Source organism: Falco peregrinus, chromosome 14, assembly GCF_023634155.1.
Source record: "Falco peregrinus isolate bFalPer1 chromosome 14, bFalPer1.pri, whole genome shotgun sequence".
NCBI classification, from domain to species: domain Eukaryota; kingdom Metazoa; phylum Chordata; class Aves; order Falconiformes; family Falconidae; genus Falco; species Falco peregrinus.
The window spans coordinates 9,491,227-9,505,809 of record NC_073734.1 but is presented as its reverse complement, the minus strand read 5'-3'; the positions used below and the strand labels follow the sequence as shown (position 1 = coordinate 9,505,809).

Genomic DNA, 14,583 nt, shown 5'->3' with positions numbered 1-14,583 from the left:
CGTAACCTAAGGAAGAAACCTTGGTAACCCTCCTGTGGCTTTCTGTTCACACACTGGTTGTTCTGGTTCCCATCTTGAACCGTGTCTGTGCCGAAGTCCAAGGTGGATCTAAGATGGCTCATGAAGTCTTGGGTTTCTGTCTTTCTAAAAAAATTCCACAAGATACACTAGCTGTGAAGACTGTTTCGAGTATCTAAGGAAGTAAAATATGTATGACTTAATATGCATGATTAAAAAGTTTTCTGTTGCAAATAAAACAAGGATTTTGCAGCATTGTAGCTTAATAGGTTTGAAGAAGATCTCTGTTTAATTGATGTTGTATTCTAAAAGTTCTGAAATACAAGGCAAGATTAGCAATTTAATTACACATACATTAAAACATATTTAGTCTATTTAGTTAAAGGCTTTCTATGGGAGATAATTAAAACACATGAAGGCAGAGTCTTCTGGCACTTGGGTATGGAAGCCTTACTGCTGAATATTAGACAGGCCACGCACATACCACATGTGTCGTAATCTTCGAATCCAAAAATTTGCGTTATAATCTGAAAAGGTTGTATTTCTTCATTAGCTGTTCCCAAGGCACCAAAAATCCCAGAGGATGTCAAAGTACATTAATTTTTATCACAACATGGAATCTTTTCAGGTCTGAATGGCAGCATACAGCTGCTAGGGGCTTTGTGAACTCTATTACAGCTCTATATATCTCTAGGCAAAACAGAGGAAGGAGTTGTCATTGGCAAGTGAAATGTTCAAAATGCATGAAGTGTTTTATTGTTTGAGTGATCAACTGTGGTCCTGAAAACATTTTCCAAGGAGTTAGCTGTTTTCAATGGAAAATATCACGAATATGTAATAAAAAGTAGTAACTGACCTTCCTTGTGAGCTGTAGCTTTCTTTTTTCTGACAAGTACTTACTGTGTACAAATGAAACTCCTGTATTTAGAAGTACATGCAGAAACAACAAATCTTTCCTTGATTATTGTGAAAATGAATGTTCCTTTACGGCTGGGTTATACTTGTTTGTAACTCCTTGTGTATACATGTAAATAATGATTTGCTGTTGGGATTTTGAAAAAGATGTATGCTGTATGAGCTGCAGAATGAAAATCACCAGATTCTCTATGTTTTCATTGCTGGTGTCTCTTAAGCATCAGTGAGATTTTAAACAGAACAAAACATCTTTGCAAGGTGTGGCAAGGAATGGAACAAAGTGCTCCTCTTATTATGCCAAGGCTTGAGAAAAGGAAGAGGATGTGGAAAGGAAATGCTGAAAGGTTGAATGGATGTAGAAATGAAGTTGCAGAGTACTATCCTATCCCAGCCTGGCCCTAGGACTTTCAAAATCTCTATGTATGGAGGTATCTTGAGTCCCTAGGGTTACAGAACTAGCAAAGATGCAACACTGACAAAGGAAAATGTGGCTTCTTGGTTGGATTTTGGTTTGAAATGTGGTCTGGAGGAGGCATTGAGATGAGGGAAGAACAGCACTGACACCTATTGTTAATATCAATACCCTGAGTATGCTGTGTGCTATCAGTCAGAGGAAATCTAGGGTTAGATTATAGCTATGCAAAAGGGAGTTCAGAGCTGTGGATAATGGGTACCCAAAAGGAGAGAGAGTCTCTGGTATGAACCTAATGGAGAGAAGAAACACACCATATGCTTGTAAAATGTAATTCTTCCTCCTCCCTCTTGACTTGTAGTTCTAAGTTAAAAAGCAAGTACAAATACTAATCCTCACCTTCATTTTTAAGCAATGATTTGTTATCAAAAATGAGTGATTTACTGATGTAATGATACCATACAAGAAAGTACAGATTAAAAAGTTTCTAATTTCTCAGATTTCTAGTATCACATACCATAATTACAGTGTATAAATTAGGCAAGTGTGGGAAGCAGATCGTGTCAACAAATTAAACATCATCCTTGCTTTTCTTATTTTGGGTGTAGTCTTTGTGAAACTCAAACGAGAGTGTAAGGAGAAATCCCAGCTTGGCTCATTTTTGAGTGAAGGTGCTTTGGGCAGTGCAGGTTTTACTAAGGTCAGTTTGAGGTCAACATTAAATTTTTTTAATGTTAAATGTTTAAAAAGGTAAAATGTTTAAATGTTTCTTCTATTAATATTGGGTCTGAATTTCTCTTCAGAAGTTCAACTTAAAAATTTTCACAGTAGTTGACATTGTTCTGGACCCCATTAAGAGGAAAAGTAGGCATCTCAAACTGTTCTGTCCCCCTAAGGAACTAAAATGACAAAGTTTTTCTCCAAAGGAAGATAACTTATTAATTTCCAGAAGTGTAAGGTGATGCGTTTTTTTTTTTTTTTTTTTTACTTGGCTTTTCCCCCCCCATATGTGTAAGAAAAGCTAATAAAGGGAAATCCAAGACTAATGGATGTTTTCTGTTTAATTCTAAATCTGTTGAGACTTCTGTTCCTTCTCCAAACTTTTATGACATTGTATACCTAAGATTTTATAGAGGTAATGAATAATGATTGAGAGACAGCTGACCTATATGCCAGTATGCAGATGATATATTATGAAGACATAAGGGCAGCTGCTCGTAATAGTTCCCATGTATTTGGTGTGAAGGAAGAAACGAAACAGTTTCAGTCCATTCCCATTAATCTCTTGGAAGTGAGGCAGAAGTATTTGCTGATCAACAGTGTCAAATCCTGCAAAGAAATCCAGTAGGATGAATTTCAGAGAATTTTCCTTGCTTCTAGCAGGAGGTCATCCATCAGGGCTCTAAGTCCTGTGTTAGTGGCTTGCCTTAAAATGAAGCCTGTCTGACAAGGATCCTCAATTCTGTCAGCTGACAGGTGGCAATAGAGGGTATTTTTGCTGACTTTTCAGTCAATATTTTTAGAAAAAGGGAACTTAAACATTAAGCAGTCATTTCCAAAATTGAGTTAAGCAGGTTTTTTTTTTTTTAGTTGTTTGTTTGGTTTGGGGTGGTTTTTTTTTTTTCATCAAACAAGTAAATTTTTTGGGGTCAGTGTTAGATTACATATGGTATACATGCTGCTGTCTGACTCCTAGTGATTTTCTTCTTGCTCAGTTTCCCATCAGTGCTGCTTGTAAAACTGAGAAGGGTTTCTGGAGCTGGTTGTTTAACTCACCCTTTTTCTGGAGAGCCACAAGCCTGGCCTGTGTGTTGGTTGTTTCCTTTGTGAATATAGGCATTCCCTCAAGTATGAAGGAAGTACCATTTTCTAACTGTCAGAGAAAGCAACATGGGTGCTCAGAGTTATGGGATGGAAAAGTTTGGTGGGCTGTGACTTTGCTTCTTTGTGGAAGAGAAGTCACAACTCTGCCTTCTTTACTGGCCCTGACATAGGTCTACAGTTGCTTATGGGACTTTGGGGATATGGCAAGGCCTTTTCTGTTGAATTTCTGTGTAATTCCAAACAGTGTGAACTTTTCAAATCACTTGAGAAGTGCCCCAGATGGTGTGACATTCTGCTTCATGGGAAGATTTGAAAGTATTCCCTTTGCATAATTTCTCGTTAACTATTTCATTACGTTTGAAATGGGAGAACACCAAAGCTGAGAACTCTGTTGACATTTTGGTGGTGTTTGTTTAACCTCCTAGTGCACAAGCTACATTTGTTGAAAAATATTATTCTTACCTTTGCAAATCATCAGTAATTAATTCCCTTGGAAATATCTACTGCTGCACACAGCCAGCTTGGGAGGCTGCTGACAGATCACAGTTTTACATCAGGTGCTAACAAATTGATTATTAAATTTCATAACTAACTGATTTATAGCAACAACTTAATTTCTGTCTCTAATGTATTCACTTACCGGATTTTCAAATAGTGCAAAGCAGTTGGATTGCTTTGTTGCTTCTAACAGTGAATGGAGCACAGCTTATAACATCTGAATGACTTGCTCAGTCCAAGGGTTAGAAATGTATCACAGTCTTGTGAAGTACACAAGACACTAGATGGTTTTCAGCTGAGATATTCACAGTTAAGAATGTCCCTGTTAATTCTACGTGCTTTTTTTTTACTAAATTGTTGTACACTTACCAGCATGGTGAGAGTTTTCTAGAATTGCTGTGTAGCTTTATAGCAGTTAAAGCAGTGTATTCTTGGGTCTCAGTCATGCTGTGAAGAGTAAGAAACAGCGACTACATGCTATGATGGAATAGCTTATGTTCAAGTCCCAGTGCATTCTTAAATTGTAATGGTAGACCACATTAGCTCACTTGGTGTGATGTAAGTCACTGACTGAAGACATTTTAAGGAGACGTAGGGGTAAATTTTCAAAACACCCTGCAAGGTTTTAACTATACAGTGTTTCCAGAAATATCAAATAGGCGTCACGGTTAGAAGGAGCACTTTAGTAATGTCGATACCAGGAGTAAACAGTAAAGAAAATTTTTCTTTGCTGCTGACGTTTTTTGTTGGCCTTAGCTGTGGCTTTGATGTAGAATTACAAACTGTTTTAAACTGAGGGGGGATTTTTTTCCTTTGGGCTCTGGAGGAAGCCTAATGTAGATCACAGCAATGTTTTTAATGAACTTGTGAAATCAAGGTCATAGTTCTGCTATGACTTAAAAATACTCCTGTCATAAAGCAAAGCTGTAGTGCCAGATGTGTGGTGTGAATTGTCACATATCTTAAAGATTTTGTTCCTGCATAATGATATGTTCAGTGATATAGAGCTCTGCACCATTGAGATTAGAATATGTCATCTGTGGCTGAAATTCATAACCTATGTAACGGCCACCATATAGTTATCTCATTCATTTCCTGGTGTGTAAATGCCCAGGTCACAAAAACTTAGATGATAATTTTCAATAATTGGACCTTTGTTAGCAGTCTGACGAGTGACACCAATAGCTTAATGGACATGGATCCAAAACTGAGAGGTGATTCTTTCTGAGCTGAAAGGAAGCACTACAGCAGTATCTATTGATACAACCCTTTAGGTTTATTTTCTGTGGTGTTTTCTAGAGAAGTCAGTTTTGAACCATTTTAAACCACTAATGCTAATAAAAAATAAAATAATTTTAAAAGGGAATCTGATATTAGCTTTTCAGTATATTAGTTTAAAATGTCTCTGTATTTATATTTCTTCACAGATTTTTCTAATAGAATAGTGTAAATTCTTTTAATTACAGACTCCTTAATTTTAATTATCTTTAAAAACTTAGAACAAAATGTTGCTTGAAGAATACAAATCTCATGAAAATGGCTGAAACATAATTTTATTTCTTTTATAACACCCAATTAAATGACCAGGCAATTTGAAAGTGACTACATTTTATAGTTTTATAATGCTAGAATCATCTTTTTAATTAATTGAGCTGACAGATTTAAGCATAGAGTGCATATTTGGCCTCTGGTATTTATTGTATAATTAGTATTAATGAAGGATACTACAGTTTGGATAGGTAGAATATAGTTTTGGTTCACATGTGAGTCCTTTCTGTCTTAAAATGATCTCTTATTTCATAGTACATATGACAATTATTGGATACAGTTTTGGAAAAAAGTGACATATTTGCTTTTGCAGGGGATGGCGATGGTATTTTCTCATGTGTGTGTGTGTTCTCATACAGGATGCTCTTATACCAAAAATTGCATCTATGTTGAAGAAACTTGTTCCTTTTTCCCAGCAGATTTACAAATCTGTAAATTAATTCTCACTAGAGCTTTTCATAAACTTTCAGAAGAGATGATGAATCATCCAATGTTTCCATACAGACACTCTCAAGCTTCATGAAGCTTTGTTTTCTGCTTGGCAGATGTATCTTGAACAGGCAAAATGAACTCTGGTTTAAAATGTTTTCATAAAATACGCCTCAAAAGGTTGGGTACCTTTTAAAAAATATGATCCTGCATATCTTAGTAAATAGCCTGCTTGTGCTGTGTTGAGTGAGGCTGCAAAGATGAAAAAAAGAACTGCCTTTTTTGCAAGTTGGTTTGAACAGAAGAAGAGAACCTTGCCTTTAAAAGGACAATCCCCCTTTATCTTCAGTTTCTTTTGCGGTTGTATTATATCTGTGAAGATATTTTACGTATAAGTGTCACTGACCAAAAGGCAAATCAGAAATTCAGCACTTCAGAAAATGAGCTTCCCAGAGTACACAGATGTTTCATACTGCTTCTGAAGCTTTTTGTTAAGATTTTCCAAGTTGGCACAGGTACAGATATTAGATTGTTAACTTGTTATTAAAGCAGATTATATTGGTAACTTCCCAGCAGGCTTGAAGTTGAAATTTATTTTAATAAGGAAATACAGCCTACTGTTTATGTTGAGGCTTCTGCAGCTCAGTATTCAGGTAAAGTGCATTTGATTCCCCCAGAAATGTTTTTTTAAAGCTGGGCTATCAAAATCTGGGGGTTTCAAACATGCCTGAAGGAATCTAATTACTTATGTTTGTTTGAAAACCTGGGGTTTCATGTTTCACATTCTTTTCCAAAATTCCTTTTGCAGATGCTCAAAGTTGCAGTATGTGTGTCCTTCAGCCATGCAGGAAAATGTTCTTACTCTGGGTCTCCTGTCATCTTTTGTGTGTAGGGCTGTTAGGAAGTACTTGAAAAGAACAGAGGGCAAGCAGCTATTTTCCCCAGTTGTGCTTTATTTATTATCTTCAGAATTAGAGTTTATGTTGGGTGGTTGATTTTGTATCATGGGATTTGGCCAATTGCAGTAAAGGCATAATAGGCTGGAATGGAGTAGACAAACAAATGTGACAGGTCTTAATATTGTGGTGTTAGGACATGACAGGTATTAGTGCGTGGTAGCGTAGGAATGAAAGGTACTTGTTTGGCTATTGCTATTTTGTCTGACCTTTCCTATTTGATTATATCAGGGCCAGGGATGCCAGATGCAGACTCCCAAGTCTGAGTTTTTCAGCTCAGGTACGCATGCTGTGTGAGGTCTGCTGTGTCAGACTCACTCAAGGACAAGAATACACTGTTGGTGCCAAGGTTTCCTTAGAGATGATATAATCTAGCAAATGTAGATCCACCTGAGGTCTGAGAACCAGAGTCTTTGCTGTGTTTCATAAGGATTTGAAAAAAGACAAGAAAGAACAGAAAGGATGTTTGTCCTTGATCTTGCTGTGGAGGTTGGGAAGGCTGCAAGGTGTGTAGCATCCTGAGATTGCAGTGGAGAGATAAAGGAATTTGAAGTTTTCTGGACCTGATTTCTGAATGAGAGAGGTATGTGACACTCTAGGTTCTTTTCTAGCTTAGTTTGGTAGAATCTTACCCTTTGCAAAGAAAGTTAGGAAAGCTTCTTTTCTAGTTCCTTTGTCATAGCATTTCTATTTAAACTGGGTTAGCTGAGTTCAGTGAGGAAGAATTCTGTCTCAAGGATCTCATATGTGTTGTGTGCAGTTTTTCCACCAAAGATTACAGCTTCTGGAGGACCTTTTTCTTTTCCAACTCAGTCTTTTATAAACTTGTATTTTTTTTAACAGCATACTTCCCAAGCCGTGGAAGTATAAAACGTGTGGGTGTATGCCTTGTTGCATTATGTCTTGTTTCTTAATCACTTTTACCCTACTAATTGTGCAGATGTCACGAACAGACGCATACCCCACATAACAAAGTGATAGGAGTCACTCCTCCCCTAGGAAAAGTTCCTTTCCGAAATGCTCCAGGAGACTGTTTCCTGATTAGCAGTGGGGAGAGCTGCGGGAGCATAGAGGTCTTCTGGTGACCTGCCCATGTGTCAGCCATCCACCTGCTGATCACTGGTGTTGCGAAAGTTCAGGGCACACGGGCCTGTTGGTTCTCAAAATGCGAAGTGTTACCTTTCTACTTGATCCTTTGGAAGGAAGTGGAAAAGCTGTGTGGTCTTGCTGTGGTAGTTTTCTTGAGGCGCCATGTTGTGGTGGGCTGATTAGTTCGAATAGGTTTGGATAGTGGGAAACAAAAGCAAAACCAACACCACCTTCTCCCGCCTTCCCCCTGCCCTTTGCCCAGGCTCAACTTCCCGCCTTCGTCCCAGCTCCTCCACCTCCCGCACCCTGAGCTGCGGTCAGCACGCTCTGCTGCTCCTTCCCTCAGCTGCAGCGGCGGGTCCCGCCAAGGGGCAGCCCGGGGGCACACCCGCCCCGCGCCGGGGGCACCTCCTCCCCTCCTCCTCCTCTCACCCTGCTCTTCATGCTGCTCTTCCACGTCTTCCCCTCACTCCTCTCTGCCGCGTGGCGATTTGCCTTTGCTTCAATCCACTTTCCCGCAGGCTTGGCCAGCGCGGCGAGGGGCTGAGCCCTGCGCTGCGGGTGGGGCCGTGGCAGAACCGGCCAGAACTGGCTGGAACCAGCCATGTCCGGCGCGGGGCGGCCCCACTCTCCTCACAGAGAGCCCGCCCGCCGCTGCCGAAGCCGTCACACCTACACCCCAGGCACGCCTTGGCCCGTTTCGTGCAGGAATAGAATGGCACGTGTGTCACAGAGATTTCTTTTTCCTGATTCTGTGTTATTTAATAACTTCTGGTTATTCAGGCCTCTTCACATCCTGATCTGCAACGCTGCCGTGTTTGGTGCTCCCTGGTGCTTGACGGAAGATGGCCTGGAGTCCACCTTCCAGGTGAACCACTTGGGACATTTCTACCTTGTCCAGCTTCTGGAGGACGTTTTACGCCGGTCATCTCCTGCTAGGGTTGTGGTGGTGTCCTCCGAATCACACAGGTTGGTGAATGTTACCTTTGATTTAGCTGAAATCTTTAATCCTTAGAGCATAAAACAGTTATGGCAGGACTGCAAAAGTTGTTGAAAATGAAGGGCCTTGCTCTAAAGCATTTGCGTTAGAATAAGCTTTTTAAAAATAGAAGCGTTACTAATGCCTGTGGATGTTACTGGATTTGGCTGTGTTGCTGGATAAAGTGTGTTCTAGTTTTATAACAGTATGTAGATATTTTTTGATCATTCTTTGTATGAATGCAGATTTTCGCCACATTTCAGACCACTCATTGATTTTGCAAGGAGATGGAATAATAATTGATTAAATCTGAATGGCATGACCTGTATTGATTTATCATTCAACAACTTCAACATCTTACCAAGAAGAATGTGCAGTTATTTTAGCAGGAGAAACAATGCAATTAAAAACTACTAGATGAAATCCAATTGTTTTATAATGAGAAATTAGGGAATTCAATGCAGACATTAGCTGCATAATTGTAAAATGGGATGTAGTGTACTTAATACATATTAGAAATCTGGCCATGCCTCTTTTGGTGATTTTTTTTAATTAAAATGTTAGATGCTTGTCTTTTCTACTGCCAGGAGAGGTACAATTGGGGAGAAAAAAAATCATTGATGAGGTTTGCCTTATTTCAGACATGCTTGTGGTGTTTGTGTTAATAACTCAAAAGACGGACTTGATTTAAATTAAATCAAGTTCCTTGTGCAAAATGCATGCCCTGATTCTGAATTTTAGTGGGCTGAAGCCACATACTGCCTTCTGATTTAGTTCAGGGACTGCAGGATTAGACCTATCATTTAGAGCTTTAAACATTACTGTTGATTTCTATTTCACTTTTGGTCATGTGTAACACTGTAGCAAACCAAAAGGAAGAATGTGTGAGTGCTGCTTTTTTTTTTTTTTTTTTTCTCTCTTTTCCCTGCCTTCATATTTCTGAAATGTTTTAGTGACCTAGAATGAAGCTTATTTTTTTAATCATGTTTCCATAAAATGTAACCCCAGGGACCTGGTAGAGAGAGACCAGCCAAGGGTCGGGCTGAAACCTTTATCACTTCCAAACACAGGGGCTTATGGTATAAATGACACACTGCAGATAGATTTACTTTTACCATTTTAAATTTATGATGGCTGAAATGAAAGGAAGCAATAGAAAATGCCAGTAATAATCCTTCCCAGTGTTAAAAGACATGAAATGTCTAGTAATTAGGTGGTAACAAAATCTGGACATCCTTATCTTTGCAAATCACACCAGGTTTGTGAAAGCAAGTAGCAGAGTCCTGTTAGGAGTGAGGGAGGCTACTGCGGGGCAGGCAAGATAGCTCTAGAAATAAATCTGCCAACTCCAATCACTTGCCAGATGTGGAGGGCACAACGGGATGTGTATAAATGAGCTGTTATTTAATGGGAGATTATGTAGAATTGTCAGCTGCTTGTTCCCCTTTGTAAGTTTGTATCTGACAGTATTTTAAATGACAACTTTGTTTTTTACTTTATTAAGTGCTATGTGTAACTAGAGCTTACATCTCTGAACGTCTTTATCTGTATTTTCAAAAACATTTTTGAAGGGCTCATTGCTAACGCAGTAAGATCAGCCAAGGTTTATAGAAGTCCACCAAAAAATAAGTACAGTCTATGTTTGAATAAAATAATAAACACAACTAGTAAATTTCCCTTTTTCTAAGAGGTCCAATTAATGTATTATGACATAACTTAACACTTAAACTGATAATTGTAAATAACTATTGGTTTTCCCCCCAATCTGTTTAATGGGAAGAAGCTGATGTGCAGAGTTAGTTTAGACATTAGGTATCTGACCTACTTGAGAACTCTGAGCCTTAAACTATGTTGTAAAACAGAAGTGTTGGTGTCTAATTACTTCCATAAACCTTGGCTGGATCTTTTCACTGCAGTCAAGACCCCCTGTTAGGGGAAAAATAAAGTCCAGTGTTTGCAGAAAATATTATACTAGACTGCTCCAAGGCAAAATACTTATTTGTGTCTCTGGTTCTTCGTTCATTTCTAGTTACTACTCTGGATTCAGCACAAATGAATTCTGTTTAAATTAAGCTTTTGGGTACTTTAAGCACATCATATTAAAATTAGAATAATAAGTAGGTTGACTTTCCTTCTGTCTTTATTTCTGTGTTGTTAATTTGATTGTGCAGCCCTTATCCTACTGAACTCAGTGAGGTTGCCACCGTAAGTAACATTGACTCACACAAGCACACTTGCAGGACTGGACTCAAAATATGCCACCGTGTTTCCATTATACAGTATACACAAAGTATTTTATTTATAGATTATTTTTAGTGTCATAAATGGTTGCTTGAGGAATGAATATAGGAAATTCCTCCCAGAATAGTCCTGTTAATTTCAGAAATGTGTTTTATCTAACCGAAAATTATGAAAGAGAAATGTTGTTGCTGAAATTGAAGGGCTAATTCTGCAAGATACAGAACATCCTGGATTCCTCTTGATTCCTGGATTCAAATACTGTGGTTGCTTTTCTCTGAGTGTATTATAATTCTGCTCGCAGAATGAATGTAGAAATTCCAGCTGATCTCTTCTCATTTCTGGGCATGAGATGCAAAATTAGTAAAGATATTTTAAAACATTTTTCTAGTGTGTACTATAATTATGTTTATCCCTGTTCTCCCCAGCTGATTCTGAAAACTCTGAGTATTAAAAAGAGCTTGCTAAATCCTTTTTATTTTTAGTAGCTCTTCTGAATGAAATATGGTTCTGTAACTGAATGTAGTATTATTTTCTAATGTAAAGATATACCATTAAATTGATAATTCAAGTTGTAAGAACTGGGGGAGAAAATGCTATATTAAAACTTCATTTTCTTCATCTATATGTCTTTAGAACATTCATTACTTTGTTATAAAAAAAAAAAAAAAAGAAAGAAAGAAACAAACAGCTGGTGTTTAATGACTCTGTCAGACCCAATTAAAAAACATCAACTAGTTACTTTGATTTGTGTTCAGCCATGCCATGGGTATACTTAAAAACATTATACTCTGCCAGAACTCATTTTGGCTTTGTTTACATTTATCTTTTAAACATATAAGACTATTGATGGCAAGTTACCAAGGTTATAACCCCTTTACGTTCATCAATTTTTAATCTAAAAAAAAGTCTAAGAGGCAGTGAGACTCATCCATAGTTACTTTAACACTTAAATGAAAGTGTGTAGTATGTGAACACTTGATGAAATAATTAGGGAAAGAGAAGAAGGGGAAATGGAAGGATGCTGGTTTTCTCTGCTTCTAATGCAGAGTTATTTTATGCTACATTATTGCCTCCAAGTTGATTATGTTTTCATGGATCTATGGCAAAATCTTTTCTTGGATTTAAAATAAACTGATTCGTAAGTTACTTACAATGCCTTTAAATCGTTAGAGCCTTTTTTGACTTGTTTTATTTATAATTTGCTTTTGCTAAGTATTCAATAATTTTACTGCCATGTTATATGGGACTGTTCCTTGGGTCTCAAACAGTTTCCAGTAGATACTTTCAACTGCTAAATAAGCCGTTGTTTTATGTTGGTTCTGGCCAAGTTCTACTCTGTTTACATTTTATGTTGTACTTATGAGAGTGAAATTAACTCTGGGGTATCTAAGGCATATTTACTGGTTTTTAGATTTACAGAAATTAAGGACGACTCTGGAAAACTTGATTTCGGCCTGCTTTCTCCATCTAAGAAGGAGTATTGGGCTATGTTGGCCTACAATCGTTCCAAGCTTTGCAATATACTGTTCTCCAATGAGCTGAACCGACGCCTTTCTCCCCATGGGGTGACGTCTAATTCAGTGCATCCTGGAAATATGATTTACTCCTCCATTCATCGTAACTGGTGGGTGTATACCCTGCTGTTTACCTTGGCTCGACCTTTCACCAAATCCATGGTAAGTGAAGTATTTTACACATCTTCATTTTTCAAATTGGGAATAAAGTTACTGAAATCCAGATGCGTGTTTCTGCTTTGACCTATTGCCTTTTATAACTACAATTCTGATTTTAATGACAAACATCGTATCAAGATAATGCTCTAAAAGAGGATTCTTCGACGGTTTTAGATTAACTTTGTCAGTCTTCAGTAAAGGTACTTTGTTAGATGGAGTGCATGACTTTATTCTTTGAGTATATGATTTTCACTGTGATTAAGGTAGTTGTACATCTTAGGTGTGGAATCATTTAGCGTGCTTTCTGTGCTCAGTTTATGTAAAACATCAAAAAAATGTCTTTGGTTTTTAAGTGGAATATGCTTGACTGCATTTTTTTTTTTATGTAAACAGATGCCCTAGTTAGAAAAGATACTACAGACATTATTAATGGCTGAGGGAAAGTGCTTTCAGTGGTAAAAGCACCTTCATTCATATTTAAAAAAAACACCCAACAACCCAACAATTTTCTTAATTCTTATAAAGCACTGAAGGCAATAGGTGTTTTCCCTTTGTCTCCGTTGGACTTTGGACTGGGACTGTGACATAATGAAAGGCTATGCAGTTCTTTCATAGCCAACATCATGAGGCTTCATTACATAAGAATTTGCAGCATCTCCAGCACTTGGAAGGGTTACTCTTATCCCTTGAACCTCTGACCCAGATAATTTATAAGGAATCCAAAGGGTTTTTTTAGGCAGAGGATGACTTTAACTTCATTGAGAACTGGCTTCCTTTAACCTTATTGGCTGCTTCTCATCCCTTATTCACTGACAAAGGGTATTCCCAAAAGGGGGAGCAGGGAGAGGGGGTCTGCCTTGAATGTTTGCAGTTACAGATCAGGGAAATGAGAAGATGCATACCCCTGCAGAACTCACCTAGCCATGGCAATTTGTTCAAGCCCAAACCAGGCCCCTTTTACAGAAGACTTCACAGCTGACAAGTGTTTGTGGTGGACCATAACTTACCGTCTCCCTGAGCTAGTGATGCAGACCAAATTATTTGGTTTTATTTGAAGAAGGGCAGAGAAGGAACTGTTGAGGCAGAGAGATCCATCCTTACCTAGCTTAATCTACCACATAACCTGCAGTAGCTGAGCAAATCAGTGGTGGAATTTTTATGTATAGCTGCACAAAAAAGTTGGCTTGTACATTTAATTATCATTGAGATAATGAGATTAATCGTAATTTATACTGGGTTAATGTAAGTGGAAAACACATCTTATAGTGTTTAAAACTCTGCTTACATGTCCAAAAAAGAACAGCTTCTTGAACATTATGGGTCTTCAGTAAGATCCATGAAGCAAAAATACAAACACTCTATTGTGCTGCACTGACAATGTCAGTCAGGAGAGTCTTCACACCTGTAACCTCTGCCTGCAGTTTGCAGCCCGTACATATGCAAAACCTATTTGTGTCCATGAGATTGCTAAGTGAATGTTCTTGGCACCTTGGGACAACTAATAATATCTTTCAACAGCATGTCTTTTGACCAGGACCTTTAAAACCATGCCTCTGCTCTGTTAGGGATAGTTCATAGAACACATTCTTGAAGTTCTCCTGAGAATGACTAAGTGAATGTTATCGGTGTTCCAAGAAAAGAATCCAGTCTGTGGAACTTTTATGAATTGTTAGTTTTATTTGCTCTGATGTATTTTCACAAAGGAACCTTTTGAGTTTGTTGCTCGGATAATCTCATCCTCTAAGGAACAAAATAAAACACTGAAGTTCATTTTGATTTCTTTAAAGCAATTGATAATTTTTTTTAAAGTATCTATTTATTTATGGTTGGTACATAAAAGAGAACACAAAATATAATACAAAAAATATCAGCACTGAATAATAGTGCACTCTAGTCAAAGCCCAGTCACTTTAGTAAGTCCTTTGTGTTTATATGCATTGTACTGCAGTTATTTGAGTGTTGTGAAAGAGGGTATGAGTTTGAGGATAAGCATCAGGTTTA

At 37.9% G+C, this 14,583-nt stretch overlaps 1 protein-coding gene across 1 annotated transcript in view; it reads left to right on the top strand.

The window, feature by feature from the left end:
- WWOX (WW domain containing oxidoreductase) overlaps nucleotides 1-14,583 on the top strand; it is a 531,047-nt gene that overhangs the window by 122,175 nt on the left and 394,289 nt on the right. The window contains exons 7-8 of the mRNA XM_055818936.1: nucleotides 8,473-8,658; nucleotides 12,321-12,585. Coding sequence (XP_055674911.1) covers nucleotides 8,473-8,658; nucleotides 12,321-12,585 — 451 coding nt within the window. The remainder of the gene's footprint in view (nucleotides 1-8,472; nucleotides 8,659-12,320; nucleotides 12,586-14,583) is intronic.